The 19,172-nt window shown below is 46.7% G+C and overlaps 7 protein-coding genes and 1 pseudogene across 7 annotated transcripts; 5 read left to right on the top strand and 3 right to left on the bottom strand.

Moving 5' to 3' along the window:
- Positions 1-890: 890 nt before the first annotated feature.
- On the bottom strand, positions 891-1,577 carry LOC111067033 (protein new-glue 3). The gene has a single exon (XM_022356055.2). It carries the CDS (start codon positions 1,562-1,564, stop codon positions 1,034-1,036), a length of 531 nt encoding a protein of 176 aa, XP_022211747.2. The 5' UTR covers positions 1,565-1,577; the 3' UTR covers positions 891-1,033.
- A 961-nt stretch (positions 1,578-2,538) lies between these two features.
- On the bottom strand, positions 2,539-3,179 carry LOC121403761. Its single transcript, XM_041595600.1, has 2 exons — positions 3,067-3,179; positions 2,539-2,992 (listed from the first exon to the last, which is right to left on the bottom strand). The coding sequence occupies exon 2, from the start codon at positions 2,989-2,991 to the stop codon at positions 2,632-2,634; it is 360 nt and encodes a 119-aa protein (XP_041451534.1). The 5' UTR covers position 2,992; positions 3,067-3,179; the 3' UTR covers positions 2,539-2,631.
- A 271-nt stretch (positions 3,180-3,450) lies between these two features.
- On the bottom strand, positions 3,451-4,099 carry LOC111067036. Its single transcript, XM_022356057.2, has 2 exons — positions 3,873-4,099; positions 3,451-3,802 (listed from the first exon to the last, which is right to left on the bottom strand). Exons 1-2 carry the CDS (start codon positions 3,945-3,947, stop codon positions 3,536-3,538), a joined length of 342 nt encoding a protein of 113 aa, XP_022211749.2. The 5' UTR covers positions 3,948-4,099; the 3' UTR covers positions 3,451-3,535.
- A 2,454-nt stretch (positions 4,100-6,553) lies between these two features.
- LOC121405047 (protein new-glue 1-like) lies at positions 6,554-7,149 on the top strand. The gene has a single exon (XM_041595598.1). It carries the CDS (start codon positions 6,599-6,601, stop codon positions 7,013-7,015), a length of 417 nt encoding a protein of 138 aa, XP_041451532.1. The 5' UTR covers positions 6,554-6,598; the 3' UTR covers positions 7,016-7,149.
- A 1,888-nt stretch (positions 7,150-9,037) lies between these two features.
- LOC121405045 (alpha-tubulin N-acetyltransferase 1-like) lies at positions 9,038-11,222 on the top strand. Its single transcript, XM_041595595.1, has one exon. It carries the CDS (start codon positions 9,151-9,153, stop codon positions 10,033-10,035), a length of 885 nt encoding a protein of 294 aa, XP_041451529.1. The 5' UTR covers positions 9,038-9,150; the 3' UTR covers positions 10,036-11,222.
- LOC121405046 (protein new-glue 2-like) lies at positions 10,449-18,756 on the top strand. The gene is made up of 2 exons (XM_041595597.1): positions 10,449-10,857; positions 18,393-18,756. Exons 1-2 carry the CDS (start codon positions 10,464-10,466, stop codon positions 18,575-18,577), a joined length of 579 nt encoding a protein of 192 aa, XP_041451531.1. The 5' UTR covers positions 10,449-10,463; the 3' UTR covers positions 18,578-18,756.
- On the top strand, positions 14,091-14,685 carry LOC121405048 (protein new-glue 1-like). Its single transcript, XM_041595599.1, has one exon. The coding sequence runs from the start codon at positions 14,135-14,137 to the stop codon at positions 14,549-14,551; it is 417 nt and encodes a 138-aa protein (XP_041451533.1). The 5' UTR covers positions 14,091-14,134; the 3' UTR covers positions 14,552-14,685.
- Positions 16,571-17,691, top strand: LOC111067030 (annotated as a pseudogene).
- Positions 18,757-19,172: the final 416 nt, after the last annotated feature.

Raw genomic sequence — 19,172 nt, 5'->3', positions numbered from 1 at the left:
TACACAGAGGGAGAGAGAGAGATAGAGAGAGAGAGAAGAACATTGCACCCCTTAATTTGTCTTATGTTTATAAGGGTACAACCATCTTCGGTCTGTTGTTTGTTGTCAGCAATAACCATTCCTTTTCTTGGTTATAACCATTTTTATGTGCTCGAATTGCTGATGGGTTTTGTGCTGTGGTTGGGTGGCTGGCTGCTGGGGGTGGGGTCTGTTCTGGTCTTGTGATTGGGCATGGGAATGGTATTAAGTGTGGAGTGGGGGTTTGGTGGATCCTGATGGCTTTTGCTTTTTGCTTGCGTGGTCTTTCAACTTGTTGCTTTTTTTTATTGCATCCTCATACGAGTATAAGGACGAGCAGCTCTCGTACATTTGTACAGTGTGTGCGGTGTGTGTGGTGTGGTGTGTGTGTGTGTGTGTGTGGTGTGGTGTGTGTGGATGTCTTTGTTTTTTTTTTTTCGTGTGGGTTGATTCGGTGGCAGCTTTAACCTTTCACCCTTGAAGCGACAATGTACGGCAGGGCCAAGTAATCAAGCTAACCGTTTCAGTGCATTCCAAATGCCCCGTTAAATTCATTCCCCCCCCACCCCCACCGCCCCCACAGCCCACTCCCTGCGGCGTACGAGTGCTCTCTGTTTGCTTTGTTGGAGGGGGGGGTGTCCTGTAACCTGTCCTGTGACTGTCGGGTCAAATTCAATTTGCAAATGTTCCAGGCACCAGCTCTCCTGCACTCTTCCCCAGCACTTTCCCAGCATTTTCCACGAGCTACGCTTTGAACAACTTAAATTTTATGAATTTCCGAAAGTACTTTTGATGGGCAGGGATTAAATTAGGTTTACTGTTAAGCAGGGCCACTTTTCAACACTTCAGCTCGTTTCTCCCAAAGATTATCCAAAAAGATTTTATATGTTTTTTTTGAATGCATTTTTTAAACTATTGTATTGCCCAGGATACATACTCTATGACATACACAAAAAGGGATACAGCCAAATTGGAGTTTCCTGCGTGCAGAGTTGGCATCGGTCAATCATTTGCCCTATCCTGACTGGCTCCTGCGCCTCCTTTTGGCAGCGGCACGCCTTCTGGCAGCCCTCTTCCTTGCGGCAGCCCTCCTCTTTGCGGCAGCCTTTCGACGACGGGCCCTGCGCTTGGCAGCGGCCTTCTTCTTGCTGGAGGAGCTGCTGCTGCTGCTGCCACTGCTGCTGCTACTGCCAGTGCCAGTGGTGCCGCTGCTGCTGGCGACTTCGGTAGTTTCATCGCTGCTGCTGGCCACCGTGGTGTCGTCGCCGGCGGCGGCGTTGGCGGCGTCGGTGGTGTCGTCGGCCGAGACGGAGGCGGTGGTGGTGCTGGTGCTGCCGCCGGTGGCGACTGTAGTGGAGCTGGCGCCGGAGGCGGACTCGGTGGTGCTGGTCGACCCTCCAGCGCTGGTAGAGGTGGCAGTACCCGAGCCGCAGCTGAGGGTCAGCAGACAGGCCAGGCAAACTGCCAGTAGCAGCCAGTGAAGTTTCATATTGGCTGAGGAGACTCGAACAAATTCAGTGGAGGAGCTTAAACTCTTCTCTGACATTCTCAGCGCCCATGGAGCGCTATTTATATCACTCTGCAGAGTCCCTGCGTCATGCGAGTACGAAAAGAAACAAAAAAATACGTCAAAGACATATCGCAGCCAAAGCCAAACAATTAGCGTATTTAAATATTTGCACAAATGCTAACTATTTACGCACGAGCACAATGACCGGTCGAACAAACACACACCAAATTTCCAGCCATCAGACAGATGCCAGTCAACGCCCAACGGCCTCTAACGATCGTATAATATCTGCCAAAATTCTACGAGCTACGAGCTCCTCACTATTTGCAGCCGCCGCGTCTGCAGAATCTCCATTCATCGATCCGATTGGGGAAGCGCTTCGTCGCTTCATTGATTTCATTGATCAATTGGCCAGCTTGCGCTTGTTAAATATTGCTCAGCGAAGGCCAATCCCCAGACACAGAATACGCGTTATTTGTTTTGCTCTCCCTCGCTGGCTGTACGAACAGTGGAAAGCTTCCAGAGCTAGCTAACGTGAGAGTAGAACAAATTGTCGAAAGCTTTCGTTTGTCACCGATCATATCCATTCTCAACTCTCATTCTACTGAGCGGATTACTGTTTTCCATTACAAGGATCTTTTAGGTTACGATCCATCATCTAGGCCAGAGAGCAGCCGGTAGCGTCGTATGCTAGGCCAGAGAGCCGGCAGCGTCGTATGCTAGGTAGAGAGCTGGCAGCGTCGTATGCTAGGCCAGAGAGCCGGCAGCGTCGTATGCTATGTGCCGTGGGTAAAGTTCTCGGGGCAGCGCAGTCGGCGCACGCACAGCTTAAAAGCTTCGGTGTGGCTTCGGGCTTCATATTCTGCTCAGCGGTCGCAGCGGCAGAGAAGCAAGAAACGTTTTTGTGCCCGCGTGCTCACCGCAAGTCTAGGTAGGCAATGCACTGCGCTCATCGTGATAAATTGTATGTACAGGCGGCTTCCCACGAGCAGAGTAAACGCTACAAATATTTGTATTGTGTGAGAGTGATTTATATGTATGTATGAGAATTACAAAGTAGCAATGCACTTGGGATTCCAGCTACAGCTCCCAATTGGCTCAGGCTATTCGTGCTCGTCCCTAACAATACACACGGACTGAATGTCCTTGCCCAGCACCATGGTGGTGCCCAGAAATCGCGGTGCAATATCCTTGAGGTCAGCGCCGCTGTTGTACGCGGTGCAGGCGGTCAGCACCACATTGGCCTCACTGTCCGCACTCGCCAGGTAGCCGATTATGAGGCGTCCATTGGTCGTCTCAATGCGCATGGCTCGGCCCAGCCAGCTGAGAAGTTTGCGCAGGCGCGGCGACAGATCGGCATCCTCCCGCATGTCCTCCTTGGAGTTGGTGATGATCCGAGCGGTACCAACTGCTGCTGCCGGTGCACTCGGCATTTTCTCCTTTGCGGCTCCCTTGGCATTCATTCTGCAATTTGTTTGTGCATCAAATAAAAAAGTTCGATGTGTGCGTGCCTTGAAGTGCTCCAATGATATGCGTACCTATTTCAGTTGTTGTGCTACTACGGGGCGAAACAAACGCGTTTATCTTCGACTTTGTCAGCAGCAAGCTCTCCCAAAGGAATGTTTCAGACAAAAAACACAATGTGAATAGGGCTGCCACCACTACTACAGCATGCAACGCTGTGCGATAACAAAACAGCTGACCGCCACGTGCCATCACTATCTCAAAGTAGCGTCTCTCGGCAAAAAAGAGACCAGCTTTGGCCAAATGTTGTCAAGTTCTTGGCTGCCCCCTAGCAGACCCAAAATGTGCCAAGTGCTTCCGCTGGAATCTCGACTGCCCAGACAATGACACATCTGACTACCAGAGAAGGTTGAGGCTGTTCAGGCCCACAGCTCAATTGTTCTGACAAATTAGATGGAAATTGCAGGCTAACCAAATTTATTGAGTACGAGTATTTACAGAAAATTTGTTGAGAAAATGTGAACTATTATCGAATTATCATTATTAAACCACATGGGCGGTGATGTGTTTCTTTTTCATATCGACGGCAAGATCCATGATCTCCCGTTTCAGTGTGAACAAATTGGCGTCGAGGCGTTCGTTTAGCAAATAATAATTATGTGTTGGATAGTCGCGCTCCAGGTTGATGCATTCCTGATTTGCTTCGTTGAAACGTTTCTTCAGATCGGTGATTTTCGCCAGAAAATGCATGGTGTCCGGATCCTCTTCTTCTTCGGGTTGATTGAGTACAAATGATTGTACAGCAGATTCCTGTAAAAAAAAAAAAAACCAAAAACAAAAAAAATGCAACAGTAATTGATTAATATTAATTAACACTCACTTGGGGATCTTCTGTGCAGATACGCATTATAATATCCATATTCTGGGCAAACCAGAAATCTGCCAAGGGGTCCATTTTTTCTCTCCAAAAATATAATCCAAAATAGTTTACCAGAAAATAGTTTTTGTGTGTGTTGTGAATGGTTTTAGGCACGAACTGAACAAATTTAGATATACTCGTACAATGCTGGGACTGTAGTAAGACTGGAATGGAATTATGCCAACGAAAGGTGCTGTGAAATATTAAAAAATCAAAGCTACTCCGATTACTATTTTCGAATTGAAGTAATTTAATTTTGTTGAATTTGAAGCCCTGCAATCGGTCCAATTTTGTAACCAAAAAAAAACAAATGACTTTAACCTCGTTTAGTTTTATAATTTGAGTCCCGGTCAGTTGGATTCAACTTAAGCATCCTTATCCCAGTCCAGCAATCGCCCATCCGCATGGAGGGCTGAATCCACAGCACAGCAATGAAACACACAACACCCATTTGATCCATTGTGCGGCTGGCTCTGCACAAAATTAATGACATTATTTTTTTATATTCTTTTACACACACACACATTCGGTGTGGTCGTGAGTGTGTATGTGTTTGGTTGTATTTTTGCTGCCCCTTTTGTTGCTGGCAATGCTGAGAGCCAAACAACAGGAACTAGATTTGTCCGCATCAATCAATAAAATAACTTGACACGAGTCTGTGGAGTAAACTCGATGCAGCTGGATAACTGGAGGCCATGAAAGTCGCTTATCGGGAGCACACAGGAGCAGCAGGAGGCAGAATGTCGAGGAAGAGCCAGAGCCAGGGCCAGACCATTGCAGAGCTGCTCTCAAATTATTTGCCATCAAAATGCTATTGATTTATTAATGCCGCTCATCATTCGACAAGTCGAATCGAGTCGAGTCGAGTGCTTCCTGGGATCATCAGCTCCCGCATCATGGACATTAATTTTGCAAAATGTCTCAATAAAAATCAATAGCAAATACTCGTACATAGTACTTATCCCCTGAAGCTTCATGGCTCTATCCAGTGTCTGTGTGTGGTGGGAAGCGACATTTTTAATATCGAATTGCTTTTAGAATGCGCCCTTTCCCTTCCCTTCCCTTCCCCATCCAGCTAGAGACAGAGCTGTGATATCTTCTGGAAAGTCTGTAAATAAATTTGCATTATTTATTTGCATTCCAAATTGCGGTGGAAAGTGTCCACCAAGGAAAATAATCGTACCTTTAGGACCCTATCAAAAATATGCACAATTCAAGTTAACTGATGAATGGAATTTTCATAGAATTGCATTCCGAGCAGGAGCACCTTTGAGTTTGTTCAGGTGCGACCGCCTTGAACCTTCTTCTTGGGTGAGATGAGATCCCATCAGGCGCCTCCGCCTCCCCCAATGTAACTATCATTCCAGCTCGTTTGGCTGCATACCTGGCGGCGACAGGCAACCCATTTGACTAGCAGCCCCGATGTTATGCTCCAAAATGGTTCGAATAATTCATCGCGTTATTTAAACAATTTCTCGCTCAGCTCACCGAAAGTGGGAAAGTGAAAAGTGAAGTTCTGTTCGCTGGTTCGCGGTTGCTGTTTGTTGTTTGCTCAGCGGTTTCTATGCTCCGAATTCATTGAGCCCCCCCACACACACCTCAACTGCCGTCTCGTGTCTCCTTTTTTATGCTAATCGTTGTTGCTGATTTTTCTTTACAATATTTCTTGTTACCTGTTACCTGTCAAACATACACACACCCACGCACACACATGCTCACATGATTGTTCCGGTATCTATGGCAACTCTTTTGTGGCACAAAAAGGTTGCCCCCTCTGCGTTTAGTTGTCTTTGGGGCAGAAAGTTGTCTCTTATTTCGTTGCCAGTTAAATTTTCAACGCAAAACTGATGCTCCTCCTTGGCTTGCTTTTGCGGGTTTCGTGGCTTCGGTTTTTTGCTAATGGATTTCCATTGAAACTGAAGTTCAACAGCTCAATGCATCGAAACACACATAAATAACTGATGGCCTTTTTTAGCTGTTCGCATTTTTGACTCCCTGCAGCCAAAGAGTTCTCCAGAGAGCCCAGTATATTTTGTATCCTTCAAAAGAAAATATCCTCTCTATATAAGAGGCCCTCCTAGGGGGCAGAAGAACTTCCTTTGGCGGACTCCCACGAAAAAAAGAGAATAATGCTTGTCGCCCCAGATCTTTCAGTGCATCCAATTCAAACCCTAACAGAAACCTATTTAATTCTCATGAAGTTCTTATTGAATTCTCCCAGAATTATATTAGATTAATTTGTCATAAATTTTAATAATTTCCACAAAGTTAGAGAAAATAAATACACACATATGTATGTACTTATAAATTTAGAAACTGAACAAAGTTAAGTTATCGGGTATTCGATTGGGTCAGGATGTATGTATGTATGTATGTATGTATATTGCTCGGTAGTTTGGCAAAAAAGAAAAGTAAAAGAAAAATCTCACGTGTTTGCACAGTTGTTGCGCAAATTTGCGAATTATTGTTTGACCAGAACAATTTTTGTTATTCGCATTGACTGACACAGTTTATGTGTTTGGCAAGCCCCAGAAAAATGGCAAGTTATCCGTAACCAGATTGGGGGGTAAACCCAAAGTGGCTTCAGCTGGAAACCGAACCAGAAACCCTAGATCCATTCAGCTATAAAAGCCCGCAGATTATCTTCGGAATAGCATCAGTTGCAAGCCATTCCAACTATCATCAACATGAGGTACTCTTGCGTTCTCCTATTCCTGGCCCTGTTCGGCTGTGTCCTGGTGCGACAGACCAGTGCACAGACCACGACCACAACCTCCGCATCGGCCACAACCGTTGCAGCCACCACAACCGCGGCAGCCACCACAACCGCGGCAGCCACCACAACCGCAGCAGCCACCACAACCGCTGCAGCCACCACAACCGCAGCAGCCACTACAACAGCTGCAGCCACAACCACTGCAGCCGCAACCACTACAGCCAGTGCCACTACCGCCGCCACCACTCCCTCAAAACCAGCCGGCAAAGTGACAATACGCCGCAGGAGAGACAAGAAGAACAAACCCAATGTAACGATCGTCCGCAAGCACCGCAAGAAGAACAAGGGCAAGAAAAACAAATGGAGCAAATGGGGCAAGAAGTGGTAATGGCAGCAATCGAGCAACTGATCCTGGAACTGATCCCGACCCGAACGAATTCCTTCCTAATTTCTAATTTCTAATTTTAATTAATGTTTTTTGTATAGTTTTAAGAGCAATTAAAAGAAACCCCATTCAAATAATTATTATTATTATTAATATCCTGAATTTGTGGTTTGAAGTGGGACTCAATAGCATCGCAATGATCCAAAGTGTTTAATCCGAGTTCCCTGCATACAGTAGGGGTATTCGGAAGGAGAAGTATAGCGGCTGACAACCGATAACGGAAGGTTCCAGATATGGGACATATGTATGTATGTATGTATGTGCGTAGATGTTCAAGACAGAGAGTTCCCGAAGAGTCACAGTCCAAGAGTATGAGAATTGGTTCCAGGCGATGCCAGTCGAAGCAGGCGTTACGACTAGGGGACGATAATTCAAGACCAAACATGCAAAAGGGCAGACGGGCCGAGCTGCCTGTGCCCGAATGCAAGCGAAGCTCTCAACGAAAGCGAGAAATCGAGAGAGCAAGAGATCGAGAGAGCGATAGGGCGCGAGCAACAGCGCGAGCGCAGCTTAGAACGAGGGAAAGGCGCGAGCCGGCACAACTTTATCTGCTGCCGAGTACATGTATGTATGCATGTATGTAACAATGCTTCGGCACAGTGGGCACTGCTGTAGGCGAACCATAACAGAGATTTACTTTGGGCTGTGCCACTGGCTAATGATCCTGGATTTAGTAGGGCTCACGTATGGCGCTGTCCGAGATTAAGTTATGCAAGTGCATGTGTACTTACAACAGCTGCACAGCGAGCAGGTAGACACAGGCACGGTCCCAATATCGATGAACGCTTTACCTGCCCTGCTGCATGCGCCCGCGACGAGTACCCAGACCCAGACGCAGACCCAGGCGGGCAATCAGCCATCGATCAGTGGAAGCAGCCGCAGGCATAACTTGTGGGTGGGTTGTTTGTGGTTTGCTTAATCGCTTGTGGTTGGCTTTGTGTTTGCTTGTGACTCGGCGCTACTTGATGACACTTGAATGACGCCACAGGTTCATACATAAATATTGCATAATTATCGCACCTCGGCGCTTTGCAGAGGCAAAGTATAAACAGGCCGAGAACCGGCAGCTGGAGGGGTAGATTGGGAAGAACTGGGAACATGCAAACCTATGTAATTGCACGAGATCGGAGGAACTACTCCCTCGATGTCCGGGGAACTCGCCGTCACTCGCTGTCCTGCAGCAGGTCCAACTGATGGCTCAGCACTTCGCGCCATCGGCAGGCTTGTAGGCAGTCGAATGAATGATCAAATCCACTCGCACCAGAACACAAAAACAAACACAAAATTAATAGGGGCTCCCGCCATGTGGGAATCGGAAACGTGCTTACTTATTCCTTGTGTATTCCGTGTGTATGTGCATAGCCGGCCTCGCTTCGCTGCATCTCCAGGACCAATTGCCCATCTTGCAGGCGGTCATGCAGCCTCTGCACTCTGCATTTGAGCTAAGTTTTTCTTAGTTATTTCAACACTTTTTCAATCGCTTTAATTAATTGAGGCGGCTGCGCTTCAATTCCAAGAATTTCCAGTGCTGGAAACTGTGTTGCCCTGTGACATCACAAGTGATTACAGTGTTACCTGATTCGTAGTATCGATTAAGTCTGTTTATAGATAATTTTATTACCAGCTAAACCAAATTTGTATTTTCATTTACTGGATTTATTCTGGCACGAATTCCTACAATTTTTGTATTGCTTTTTCGCCATAAGCTATCTTTTGATATCTCTTTGCCGATGTTTAGTGTGACCGCACACGCACTAGGGTCGTATTTGGAGGCTCTCAATATGTAATGTAACATGTATGATAATTTTGTGTATTTTGGTGAGTCCTTCAATTTATTTGATGGGTGCAAAAATCTAGAAATTTGATCATATAAGTTTTGTCCCAGTTATCTGTCCGCCCTGTAAGTATCGTTCGATAAATATCGTTTCGACAAAAATATATCGAACTACGAACAAACCGAAAGTGATGGGAAAAGCGTTTTTATGGCCTATGGCCCAGTGAAAGGCTTAAATAAATTTGTGTAACATATTTTATTATTCCTGCCGGAACAACACAAGGGACAACTAAACGCAAACGCAATGGCTACGTTTAAGTTCGACATTAAGCCTCTGTTCCCAGAGGCGATTATAAAGGTGTCGGCGGACCTACTGCCGCAGGACTTTGCCGGCTCGCGTGTGCACTCCGCGGACACCACATGTAAGATAGCGGCCATAGTCGACTATATGGGGCAGCAGTCGGCCACAGCCCAGGAGCTGGTCAGCCCGGTGACCACGGCCCAGCGTCTGGGGAAGAGCGACAATCAAACCATATATCTGTTGGGGGATGCAACTGATGGACCCAGGGGCAGTGTGCTGGGGCTGCTCAAGGTGGGCACCAAGGATCTGTACTTGTACGACGAGACTGGCCAGCCGCACCAGGTGAAGCGGGCTCCAGCCATACTGGACTTTTACGTGCACGAGTCCCGCCAGCGCTGTGGCCTGGGCAAGCGACTCTTCGAGGCGATGCTAGCGCAGGAGAAGTGGTCCCCGGCGAAGCTATCGGTTGACCGTCCATCCCCGAAGCTGATACTCTTCATGGCCCGCCACTACGGCCTGGTGCGCACCATACCGCAGGCCAATCACTTTGTCGTCTACGAGGGATACTTTAACGACATGATCCCCTCGACGCCGTCCTTGCAGGGCGCCCAGAGCGTCCCAGCCGTGTTGGCCGCCGCCACCGCCGGTTCGAATGTGCAACGAGCCAGTGGCGAGGGGGCTACGGGAAACTACAGGAAACGCCGCTCCCTGGACGAGCAACTGCAACAGGGCTGCTCAGCGAGGAACTCGCTGCCACTGCCATCCCGCTCCAATGGCAGCTGCAGCATGGCCGAGATTATACAGCTTTCCCGTGCCAGAAGCAACAATAACAGCCCCGCTGGCGAGGGACAGTCCAGCACAGGGAATACGAGTATACGCAACAAGTAACCAACACACAACAGTCTCGCACGAATATGTACGGCGGATCTGTACCAGCAAACAAACAGCAACAGACCAGAGCGTTAGTTATGATTAGTTATCGATGGCATTAAATGTGTATATATTTTGGCAACTATTCCTGTTCCTTGTTCGTCGTTACTTGATCTGATCTGATCTGCGCTCCCAAATATGCAATGCAATGCAATCATCAGCTTAGCACCCAGAGGTAGGCCACAGATGATGCCGTTGCCGTTGCCGTTGCCATTGGGGTGTCGTTCGAGGTTGCTTACCGAACTTTGGCAGCTGTACAGCCAGTCAAACCGGCAGAGAGAGACCATTATTATATTTGCGAATAATTGTGTTTGTCTTTGTCTTTGCTGCGATAACTGGCAACTGTGTGCGCACATTATTGTGGAGTTCCAAAAGGTGGAACTCAAATGGAACAAAAGGCCCGCAAAGACAAACACAATCGCAGAATCACGCTGCGGCTGGTGGGGTATATAAAGCCCGTCTTTGACTGGAATTTGGCAAAGAGTTCCTTGGCAGAGAATACATTAACCATGAGATACACTTGCGTTTTACTGCTGGCAGTCCTGGCCTGCGTCCAGGTCCGGCAGACCACGGCCTCTGGTACAGCCACGACCGCGGCAACTGCCACCACAACCTCCGCATCGGCCACAACCGTTGCAGCCACGACAACCGCTGCAGCCACCACAACCGCTGCAGCCACCACAACCACTGCAGCCACAACAACCACTGCAGCCACAACAACCACTGCAACCACAACATCCGCTTCAGCAACCACCGCGGCCTCCAGCAGCGCTAAAGGAGGAGTAAGGAGGAGAAAGAGATTTACACGTCACCAAAAGGGCGGCAAGACGAACAAGAAGAGCAAGAAGAACAAGAAGGACACGAAGAAGAAGAAGGAGAAGCGTTACCATTACCGTCACCGCACCTCGACCGCTAGCAGCACCTCAGCGAGGCGCCGATCCCTCTCCAGACGCTTGAGGAACTAGACACCCGAGTCCCGAGTCTCCACCCCGACGCCGACCCCGAATTGAACTACACCGAACCAACACCAGACTTTTACGCTGAACGATGCCAATTTCGTTTTTGGTTTATCAGCTATCCAACGACCATTTTTTTTTTATATTTGGTTAAGAATATTAAACGAAATAAAAGCTTTTAAAAAATGCATCAATAAGTGATTTTATTCTTTCGGCAATTATCTACAGTCCTAATGGACTTTTGCACCAATTATAATTGGCCAAAAGCTCAACGATTAAAATCCCACAGCGGTGCAAATGAAATTATAATTATAAAAATGAATATTTTACATAAAGATATTTTTTTATTTAAATAATTATAAATTCATTTTACTGCTTCGGAAGTTTTATCGCTGTAGCTGCATACATATGGACCCATCAATGTTGTTCACAATCGAAACAAATAAATAATATGGCCAAGTTCAGTTTAAAGCGAAAAACTATTTAATATTACGGGTGATATTTTAATGGTGCATACATATATCATGAGAGCTACCATCTATGAAGACTCGCTTACAAGTTGAGTGCCTGTTACAGAGTGTGACTTAAAACAGAGTTAAAATTTGCAATATTTCCAACTGCAGTCACGATAAATAATTTTTTTGCGGCTAAGCACTTTTGAAAGAAACGAGAAAACAAACGAATTTATCCAACAAAAACAGTTTAGATTTAACTTGTTCTTCAGACATCCATGTTTCATTTGATAGATCAGCTGACAAAGATGTCTGTAGACACACACACATTATAGATATGATTTTTTTTATACCCGTACTCAAAAAAGAGTTAAGGAGTATATTAGATTTGTGGTAAAAGGGGATGTGTGCAACGCTGAGAAGGAAACGTTTCCGACCCCATAAAGTATATATATATGCTTGATCAGCATCAATAGCCGAGTCGATATAGCCATAACCGTCTGTCTGTCTCGATGAGCGCCTAGATCTCAGAGACTATAAGAGCTAGGGCAACCAAATTTGGTTTCCAGACTCATGTGATATCACACTGCGCGAGCACCCTCTAGCGGAGGAGATGTAGATAACAGATGTAGCAAACAAATGTTTATTTTATTTCTAAAATTCTAAAAAATTATAAGCTGAAAAATGTATATACTGACTGAGTACGGGTATAAGTAGAGTCGCGTCCCCAGAAGCGACTCGAACGTTCCTTCTCGTTGTATTCTGTGTTCTGTTTCATTGTCATCAAAATGCTAAAAGTCGAGTCGAGTGCTTCCTGGGATCATCAGCTCCCGCATCATGGACATTAATTTTGCAAAATGTCTCAATAAAAATCAATAGCAAATACTCGTACATAGTACTTATCCCCTGAAGCTTCATGGCTCTATCCAGTGTCTGTGTGTGGTGGGAAGCGACATTTTTAATATCGAATTGCTTTTAGAATGCGCCCTTTCCCTTCCCTTCCCTTCCCCATCCAGCTAGAGACAGAGCTGTGATATCTTCTGGAAAGTCTGTAAATAAATTTGCATTATTTATTTGCATTCCAAATTGCAGTGGAAAGTGTCCACCAAGGAAAATAATCGTACCTTTAGGACCCTATCAAAAATATGCACAATTCAAGTTAACTGATGAATGGAATTTTCATAGAATTGCATTCCGAGCAGGAGCACCTTTGAGTTTGTTCAGGTGCGACCGCCTTGAACCTTCTTCTTGGGTGAGATGAGATCCCATCAGGCGCCTCCGCCTCCCCCAATTTAACTATCATTCCAGCTCGTTTGTCTGCATACCTGGCGGCGACAGGCAACCCATTTGACTAGCAGCCCCGATGTTATGCTCCAAAATGGTTCGAATAATTCATCGCGTTATTTAAACAATTTCTCGCTCAGCTCACCGAAAGTGGGAAAGTGAAAAGTGAAGTTCTGTTCGCTGGTTCGCGGTTGCTGTTTGTTGTTTGCTCAGCGGTTTCTATGCTCCGAATTCATTGAGCCCCCCCACACACACCTCAACTGCCGTCTCGTGTCTCCTTTTTTATGCTAATCGTTGTTGCTGATTTTTCTTTACAATATTTCTTGTTACCTGTTACCTGTCAAACATACACACACCCCACGCACACACATGCTCACATGATTGTTCCGGTATCTATGGCAACTCTTTTGTGGCACAAAAAGGTTGCCCCCTCTGCGTTTAGTTGTCTTTGGGGCAGAAAGTTGTCTCTTATTTCGTTGCCAGTTAAATTTTCAACGCAAAACTGATGCTCCTCCTTTGAAGGGGGCGGGAGGGTTTGCTTTTGCGGGTTTCGTGGCTTCGGTTTTTCTGCTAATGGATTTCCATTGAAACTGAAGTTCAACAGCTCAATGCATCGAAACACACATAAATAACTGATGGCCTTTTTTAGCTGTTCGCATTTTTGACTCCCTGCAGCCAAAGAGTTCTCCAGAGAGCCCAGTATATTTTGTATCCTTCAAAAGAAAATATCCTCTCTATATCTATATCCACCATAAGAGGCCCTCCTAGGGGGCAGAAGAACTTCCTTTGGGACTCCCACGGAAAAAGAGAATAATGCTTGTCGCCCCAGATCTTTCAGTGCATCCAATTCAAACCCTAACAGAAACCATTTAATTCCATGAAGTTCTTATTGAATTCTCCCAGAATTATATTAGATTAATTTGTCATAAATTTTAATAATTTCCACAAAGTTAGAGAAAATAAATACACACATATGTATGTACTTATAAATTTAGAAACTGAACAAAGTTAAGTTATCGGGTATTCGATTGGGTCAGGATGTATGTATGTACGTATGTATATTGCTCGGTAGTTTGGCAAAAAAGAAAAGTAAAAGAAAAATCTCACGTGTTTGCACAGTTGTTGCGCAAATTTGCGAATTATTGTTTGACCAGAACAATTTTTGTTATTCGCATTGACTGACACAGTTTTTGTGTTTGGCAAGCCCCAGAAAAATGGCAAGTTATCCGTAACCAGATTGGGGGGTAAACCCAAAGTGGCTTCAGCTGGAAACCGAACCAGAAACCCTAGATCCATTCAGCTATAAAAGCCCGCAGATTATCTTCGGAATAGCATCAGTTGCAAGCCATTCCAACTATCATCAACATGAGGTACTCTTGCGTTCTCCTATTCCTGGCCCTGTTCGGCTGTGTCCTGGTGCGACAGACCAGTGCACAGACCACGACCACAACCTCCGCATCGGCCACAACCGTTGCAGCCACCACAACCGCGGCAGCCACCACAACCGCGGCAGCCACCACAACCGCAGCAGCCACCACAACCGCTGCAGCCACCACAACCGCAGCAGCCACTACAACAGCTGCAGCCACAACCACTGCAGCCGCAACCACTACAGCCAGTGCCACTACCGCCGCCACCACTCCCTCAAAACCAGCCGGCAAAGTGACAATACGCCGCAGGAGAGGCAAGAAGAACAAACCCAATGTAACGATCGTCCGCAAGCACCGCAAGAAGAACAAGGGCAAGAAAAACAAATGGAGCAAATGGGGCAAGAAGTGGTAATGGCAGCAATCGAGCAACTGATCCTGGAACTGATCCCGACCCGAACGAATTCCTTCCTAATTTCTAATTTCTAATTTTAATTAATGTTTTTTGTATAGTTTTAAGAGCAATTAAAAGAAACCCCATTCAAATAATTATTATTATTAATATCCTGAATTTGTGGTTTGAAGTGGGACTCAATAGCATCGCAATGATCCAAAGTGTTTAATCCGAGTTCCCTGCATACAGTAGGGGTATTCGGAAGGAGAAGTATAGCGGCTGACAACCGATAACGGAAGGTTCCAGATATGGGACATATGTATGTATGTATGTATGTATGTTCAAGACAGAGAGTTCCCGAAGAGTCACAGTCCAAGAGTGTGAGAATTGGTTCCAGGCGATGCCAGTCGAAGCAGGCGTTACGACTAGGGGACGATAATTCAAGACCAAACATGCAAAAGGGCAGACGGGCCGAGCTGCCTGTGCCCGAATGCAAGCGAAGCTCTCAACGAAAGCGAGAAATCGAGAGAGCAAGAGATCGAGAGAGCGATAGGGCGCGAGCAACAGCGCAAGCGCAGCTTAGATTGAAGCGAACGAGGAACGAGGGAAAGGCGCGAGCCAAAGAGACGAAAAGAACGGCACAACTTTATCTGCTGCCGAGTACATGTATGCATGCTTGTATGTAACAATGCTTCGGCACAGTGGGCACTGCTGTAGGCGAACCATAACAGAGATTTACTTTGGGCTGTGCCACTGGCTAATGATTCTGGATTTAGTAGGGCTCACGTATGGCGCTGTCCGAGATTAAGTTATGCAAGTGCATGTGTACTTACAACAGCTGCACAGCGAGCAGGTAGACACAGGCACGGTCCCAATATCGATGAACGCTTTACCTGCCCTGCTGCATGCGCCCGCGACGAGTACCCAGACCCAGACGCAGACCCAGGCGGGCAATCAGCCATCGATCAGTGGAAGCAGCCGCAGGCATAACTTGTGGGTGGGTTGTTTGTGGTTTGCTTAATCGCTTGTGGTTGGCTTTGTGTTTGCTTGTGACTCGGCGCTACTTGATGACACTTGAATGACGCCACAGGTTCATACATAAATATTGCATAATTATCGCACCTCGGCGCTTTGCAGAGGCAAAGTATAAACAGGCCGAGCCCCGGCCTGGAACGTGCAAACCTATGTAATTGCACGAGATCGTAGGAACTACTCCCTCGATGTCCGGGGAACTCGCCGTCACTCGCTGTCCTGCAGCAGGTCCAACTGATGGCTCAGCACTTCGCACCATCGGCAGGCTTGTAGGCAGTCGAATGAATGATCAAATCCACTCGCACCAGAACACAAAAACAAACACAAAATTAATAGGGGCTCCCGCCATGTGGGAATCGGAAACGTGCTTACTTATTCCTTGTGTATTCCGTGTGTATGTGCATAGCCGGGCCTCGCTTCGCTGCATCTCCAGGACCAATTGCCCATCTTGCAGGCGGTCATGCAGCTTCTGCACTCTGCATTTAAGCTAAGTTTTTCTTAGTTATTTCAACACTTTTTCAATCGCTTTAATTAATTGAGGCGGGCTTCAATTCCAAGAATTTCCAGTGCTGGAAACTGTGTTGCCCTGTGACATCACAAGTGATTACACTGTTACGTGATTCGTAGTATCGATTATGTATTTCTAGAGATAATTTTATCACCAGCTAAACCAAATTTTTATTTTCATTTATTGGATTTATTCTGGCACGAATTCCTACAATTTTTGTATTGCTTTTTTGCCATATGCAAGCTTGTGATATCTCTTTGCCGATGTTTAGTGTGACCGCACACGCACTAGGGTCGTATTTGGAGGCTCTCAATATGTAATGTAACATGTATGATAATTTTGTGTATTTTGGTGAGTCCTTCAATTTATTTGATGGGTGCAAAAATCTAGAAATTTGATCATATAAGTTTTGTCCCAGTTATCTGTCCGCCCTGTAAGTATCGTTCGATAAATATCGTTTCGACAAAAATATATCGAACTACGAACAAACCGAAAGTGATGGGAAAAGCGTTTTTATGGGCTATGGCCCAGTGAAAGGCTTAAATAAATTTGTGTAACATATTTTATTATTCCTGCCGGAACAACACAAGGGACAACTAAACGCAAACGCAATGGCTACGTTTAAGTTCGACATTAAGCCTCTGTTCCCAGAGGCGATTATAAAGGTGTCGGCGGACCTACTGCCGCAGGACTTTGCCGGCTCGCGTGTGCACTCCGCGGACACCACATGTAAGATAGCGGCCATAGTCGACTATATGGGGCAGCAGTCGGCCACAGCCCAGGAGCTGGTCAGCCCGGTGACCACGGCCCAGCGTCTGGGGAAGAGCGACAATCAAACCATATATCTGTTGGGGGATGCAACTGATGGACCCAGGGGGCAGTGTGCTGGGGCTGCTCAAGGTGGGCACCAAGGATCTGTACTTGTACGACGAGACTGGCCAGCCGCACCAGGTGAAGCGGGCTCCAGCCATACTGGACTTTTACGTGCACGAGTCCCGCCAGCGCTGTGGCCTGGGCAAGCGACTCTTCGAGGCGATGCTAGCGCAGGAGAAGTGGTCCCCGGCGAAGCTATCGGTTGACCGTCCATCCCCGAAGCTGATACTCTTCATGGCCCGCCACTACGGCCTGGTGCGCACCATACCGCAGGCCAATCACTTTGTCGTCTACGAGGGATACTTTAACGACATGATCCCCTCGACGCCGTCCTTGCAGGGCGCCCAGAGCGTCCCAGCCGTGTTGGCCGCCGCCACCGCCGGTTCGAATGTGCAACGAGCCAGTGGCGAGGGGGCTACGGGAAACTACAGGAAACGCCGCTCCCTGGACGAGCAACTGCAACAGGGCTGCTCAGCGAGGAACTCGCTGCCACTGCCATCCCGCTCCAATGGCAGCTGCAGCATGGCCGAGATTATACAGCTTTCCCGTGCCAGAAGCAACAATAACAGCCCCGCTGGCGAGGGACAGTCCAGCACAGGGAATACGAGTATACGCAACAAGTAACCAACACACAACAGTCTCGCACGAATATGTACGGCGGATCTGTACCAGCAAACAAACAGCAACAGACCAGAGCGTTAGTTATGATTAGTTATCGATGGCATTAAATGTGTATATATTTTGGCAACTATTCCTGTTCCTTGTTCGTCGTTACTTGATCTGATCTGATCTGCGCTCCCAAATATGCAATGCAATGCAATCATCAGCTTAGCACCCAGAGGTAGGCCACAGATGATGCCGTTGCCGTTGCCGTTGCCATTGGGGTGTCGTTCGAGGTTGCTTACCGAACTTTGGCAGCTGTACAGCCAGTCAAACCGGCAGAGAGAGACCATTATTATATTTGCGAATAATTGTGTTTGTCTTTGTCTTTGCTGCGATAACTGGCAACTGTGTGCGCACATTATTGTGGAGTTCCAAAAGGTGGAACTCAAATGGAACAAAAGGCCCGCAAAGACAAACACAATCGCAGAATCACGCTGCGGCTGGTGGGGTATATAAAGCCCGTCTTTGACTGGAATTTGGCAAAGAGTTCCTTGGCAGAGAATACATCAACCATGAGATACACTTGCGTTTTACTGCTGGCAGTCCTGGCCTGCGTCCAGGTCCGGCAGACCACGGCCTCTGGTACAGCCACGACCGCGGCAACTGCCACCACAACCTCCGCATCGGCCACAACCGTTGCAGCCACCACAACTGCTGCAGCCACCACAACCGCTGCAGCCACCACAACCACTGCAGCCACAACAACCACTGCAACCACAACATCCGCTTCAGCAACCACAACATCCGCTTCAGCAACCACCGCGGCCTCCAGCAGCGCTAAGCGAGGAGTAAGGAGGAGAAAAAGATTTACACGTCACCAAAAGGGTGGCAAGACGAACAAGAAGAGCAAGAAGAACAAGAAGGACACGAAGAAGAAGAAGGAGAAGCGTTACCATTACCGTCACCGCACCTCGACCGCTAGCAGCACCTCAGCGAGGCGCCGATCCCTCTCCAGACGCTTGAGGAATTAGACACCCGAGTCCCGAGTCTCCACCCCGACGCCGACCCCGAATTGAACTACACCGAACCAACACCAGACTTTTACGCTGAACGATGCCAATTTCGTTTTTGGTTTATCAGCTATCCAACGACCATTTTTTTTATATTTGGTTAAGAATATGAAACGAAATAAAAGCTTTTAAAAAATGCATCAATAAGTGATTTTATTCTTTCGGCAATTATCTACAGTCCTAATGGACTTTTGCACCAATTATAATTGGCCAAAAGCTCAACGATTAAAATCCCACAGCGGTGCAAATGAAATTATGATTAAAAAATGAATATTTTACATAAAGATATTTTTTTATTTAAATAATTATAAATTCATTTTACTGCTTCGGAAGCTTTATCGCTGTAGCTGCATACATATGGACCCATCAATGTTGTTCTCAATTGAAACAAATAAATAATATGGCCAAGCTCAGTTTAAAGCGAAAAACTATTTAATATTACGGGTGATATTTTAATGGTGCATACATATATCATGAGAGCTACCATCTATGAAGACTCGCTTACAAGTTGAGTGCCTGTTACAGAGTGTGACTTAAAACAGAGTTAAAATTTGCA

The sequence above is a fragment of the Drosophila obscura genome, unplaced genomic scaffold (assembly GCF_018151105.1).
Source record: "Drosophila obscura isolate BZ-5 IFL unplaced genomic scaffold, ASM1815110v1 contig_73, whole genome shotgun sequence".
NCBI lineage: Eukaryota > Metazoa > Arthropoda > Insecta > Diptera > Drosophilidae > Drosophila > Drosophila obscura.
The sequence above is the reverse complement of the archived record's forward strand: the minus strand, read 5'-3'. Positions and strand labels throughout refer to the sequence as shown.

Bases quoted from the DNA above. Each gene is read 5' to 3' on its own strand.
- LOC111067033 (XM_022356055.2), bottom strand. From the start codon at position 1,564: ATGTCAGAGAAGAGTTTAAGCTCCTCCACTGAATTTGTTCGAGTCTCC.
- LOC121403761 (XM_041595600.1), bottom strand. From the start codon at position 2,991: ATGAATGCCAAGGGAGCCGCAAAGGAGAAAATGCCGAGTGCACCGGCA.
- LOC111067036 (XM_022356057.2), bottom strand. From the start codon at position 3,947: ATGGACCCCTTGGCAGATTTCTGGTTTGCCCAGAATATGGATATTATA. The intron at 3,803-3,872 runs GTGAGTGTTAAT...TTTTTTTTACAG, and splicing joins TCTGCACAGAAGATCCCCAA to GAATCTGCTGTACAATCATT.
- LOC121405047 (XM_041595598.1), top strand. From the start codon at position 6,599: ATGAGGTACTCTTGCGTTCTCCTATTCCTGGCCCTGTTCGGCTGTGTC.
- LOC121405045 (XM_041595595.1), top strand. From the start codon at position 9,151: ATGGCTACGTTTAAGTTCGACATTAAGCCTCTGTTCCCAGAGGCGATT.
- LOC121405046 (XM_041595597.1), top strand. From the start codon at position 10,464: ATGGAACAAAAGGCCCGCAAAGACAAACACAATCGCAGAATCACGCTG. The intron at 10,858-18,392 runs GAGTAAGGAGGA...GCGCTAAGCGAG, and splicing joins CTCCAGCAGCGCTAAAGGAG to GAGTAAGGAGGAGAAAAAGA.
- LOC121405048 (XM_041595599.1), top strand. From the start codon at position 14,135: ATGAGGTACTCTTGCGTTCTCCTATTCCTGGCCCTGTTCGGCTGTGTC.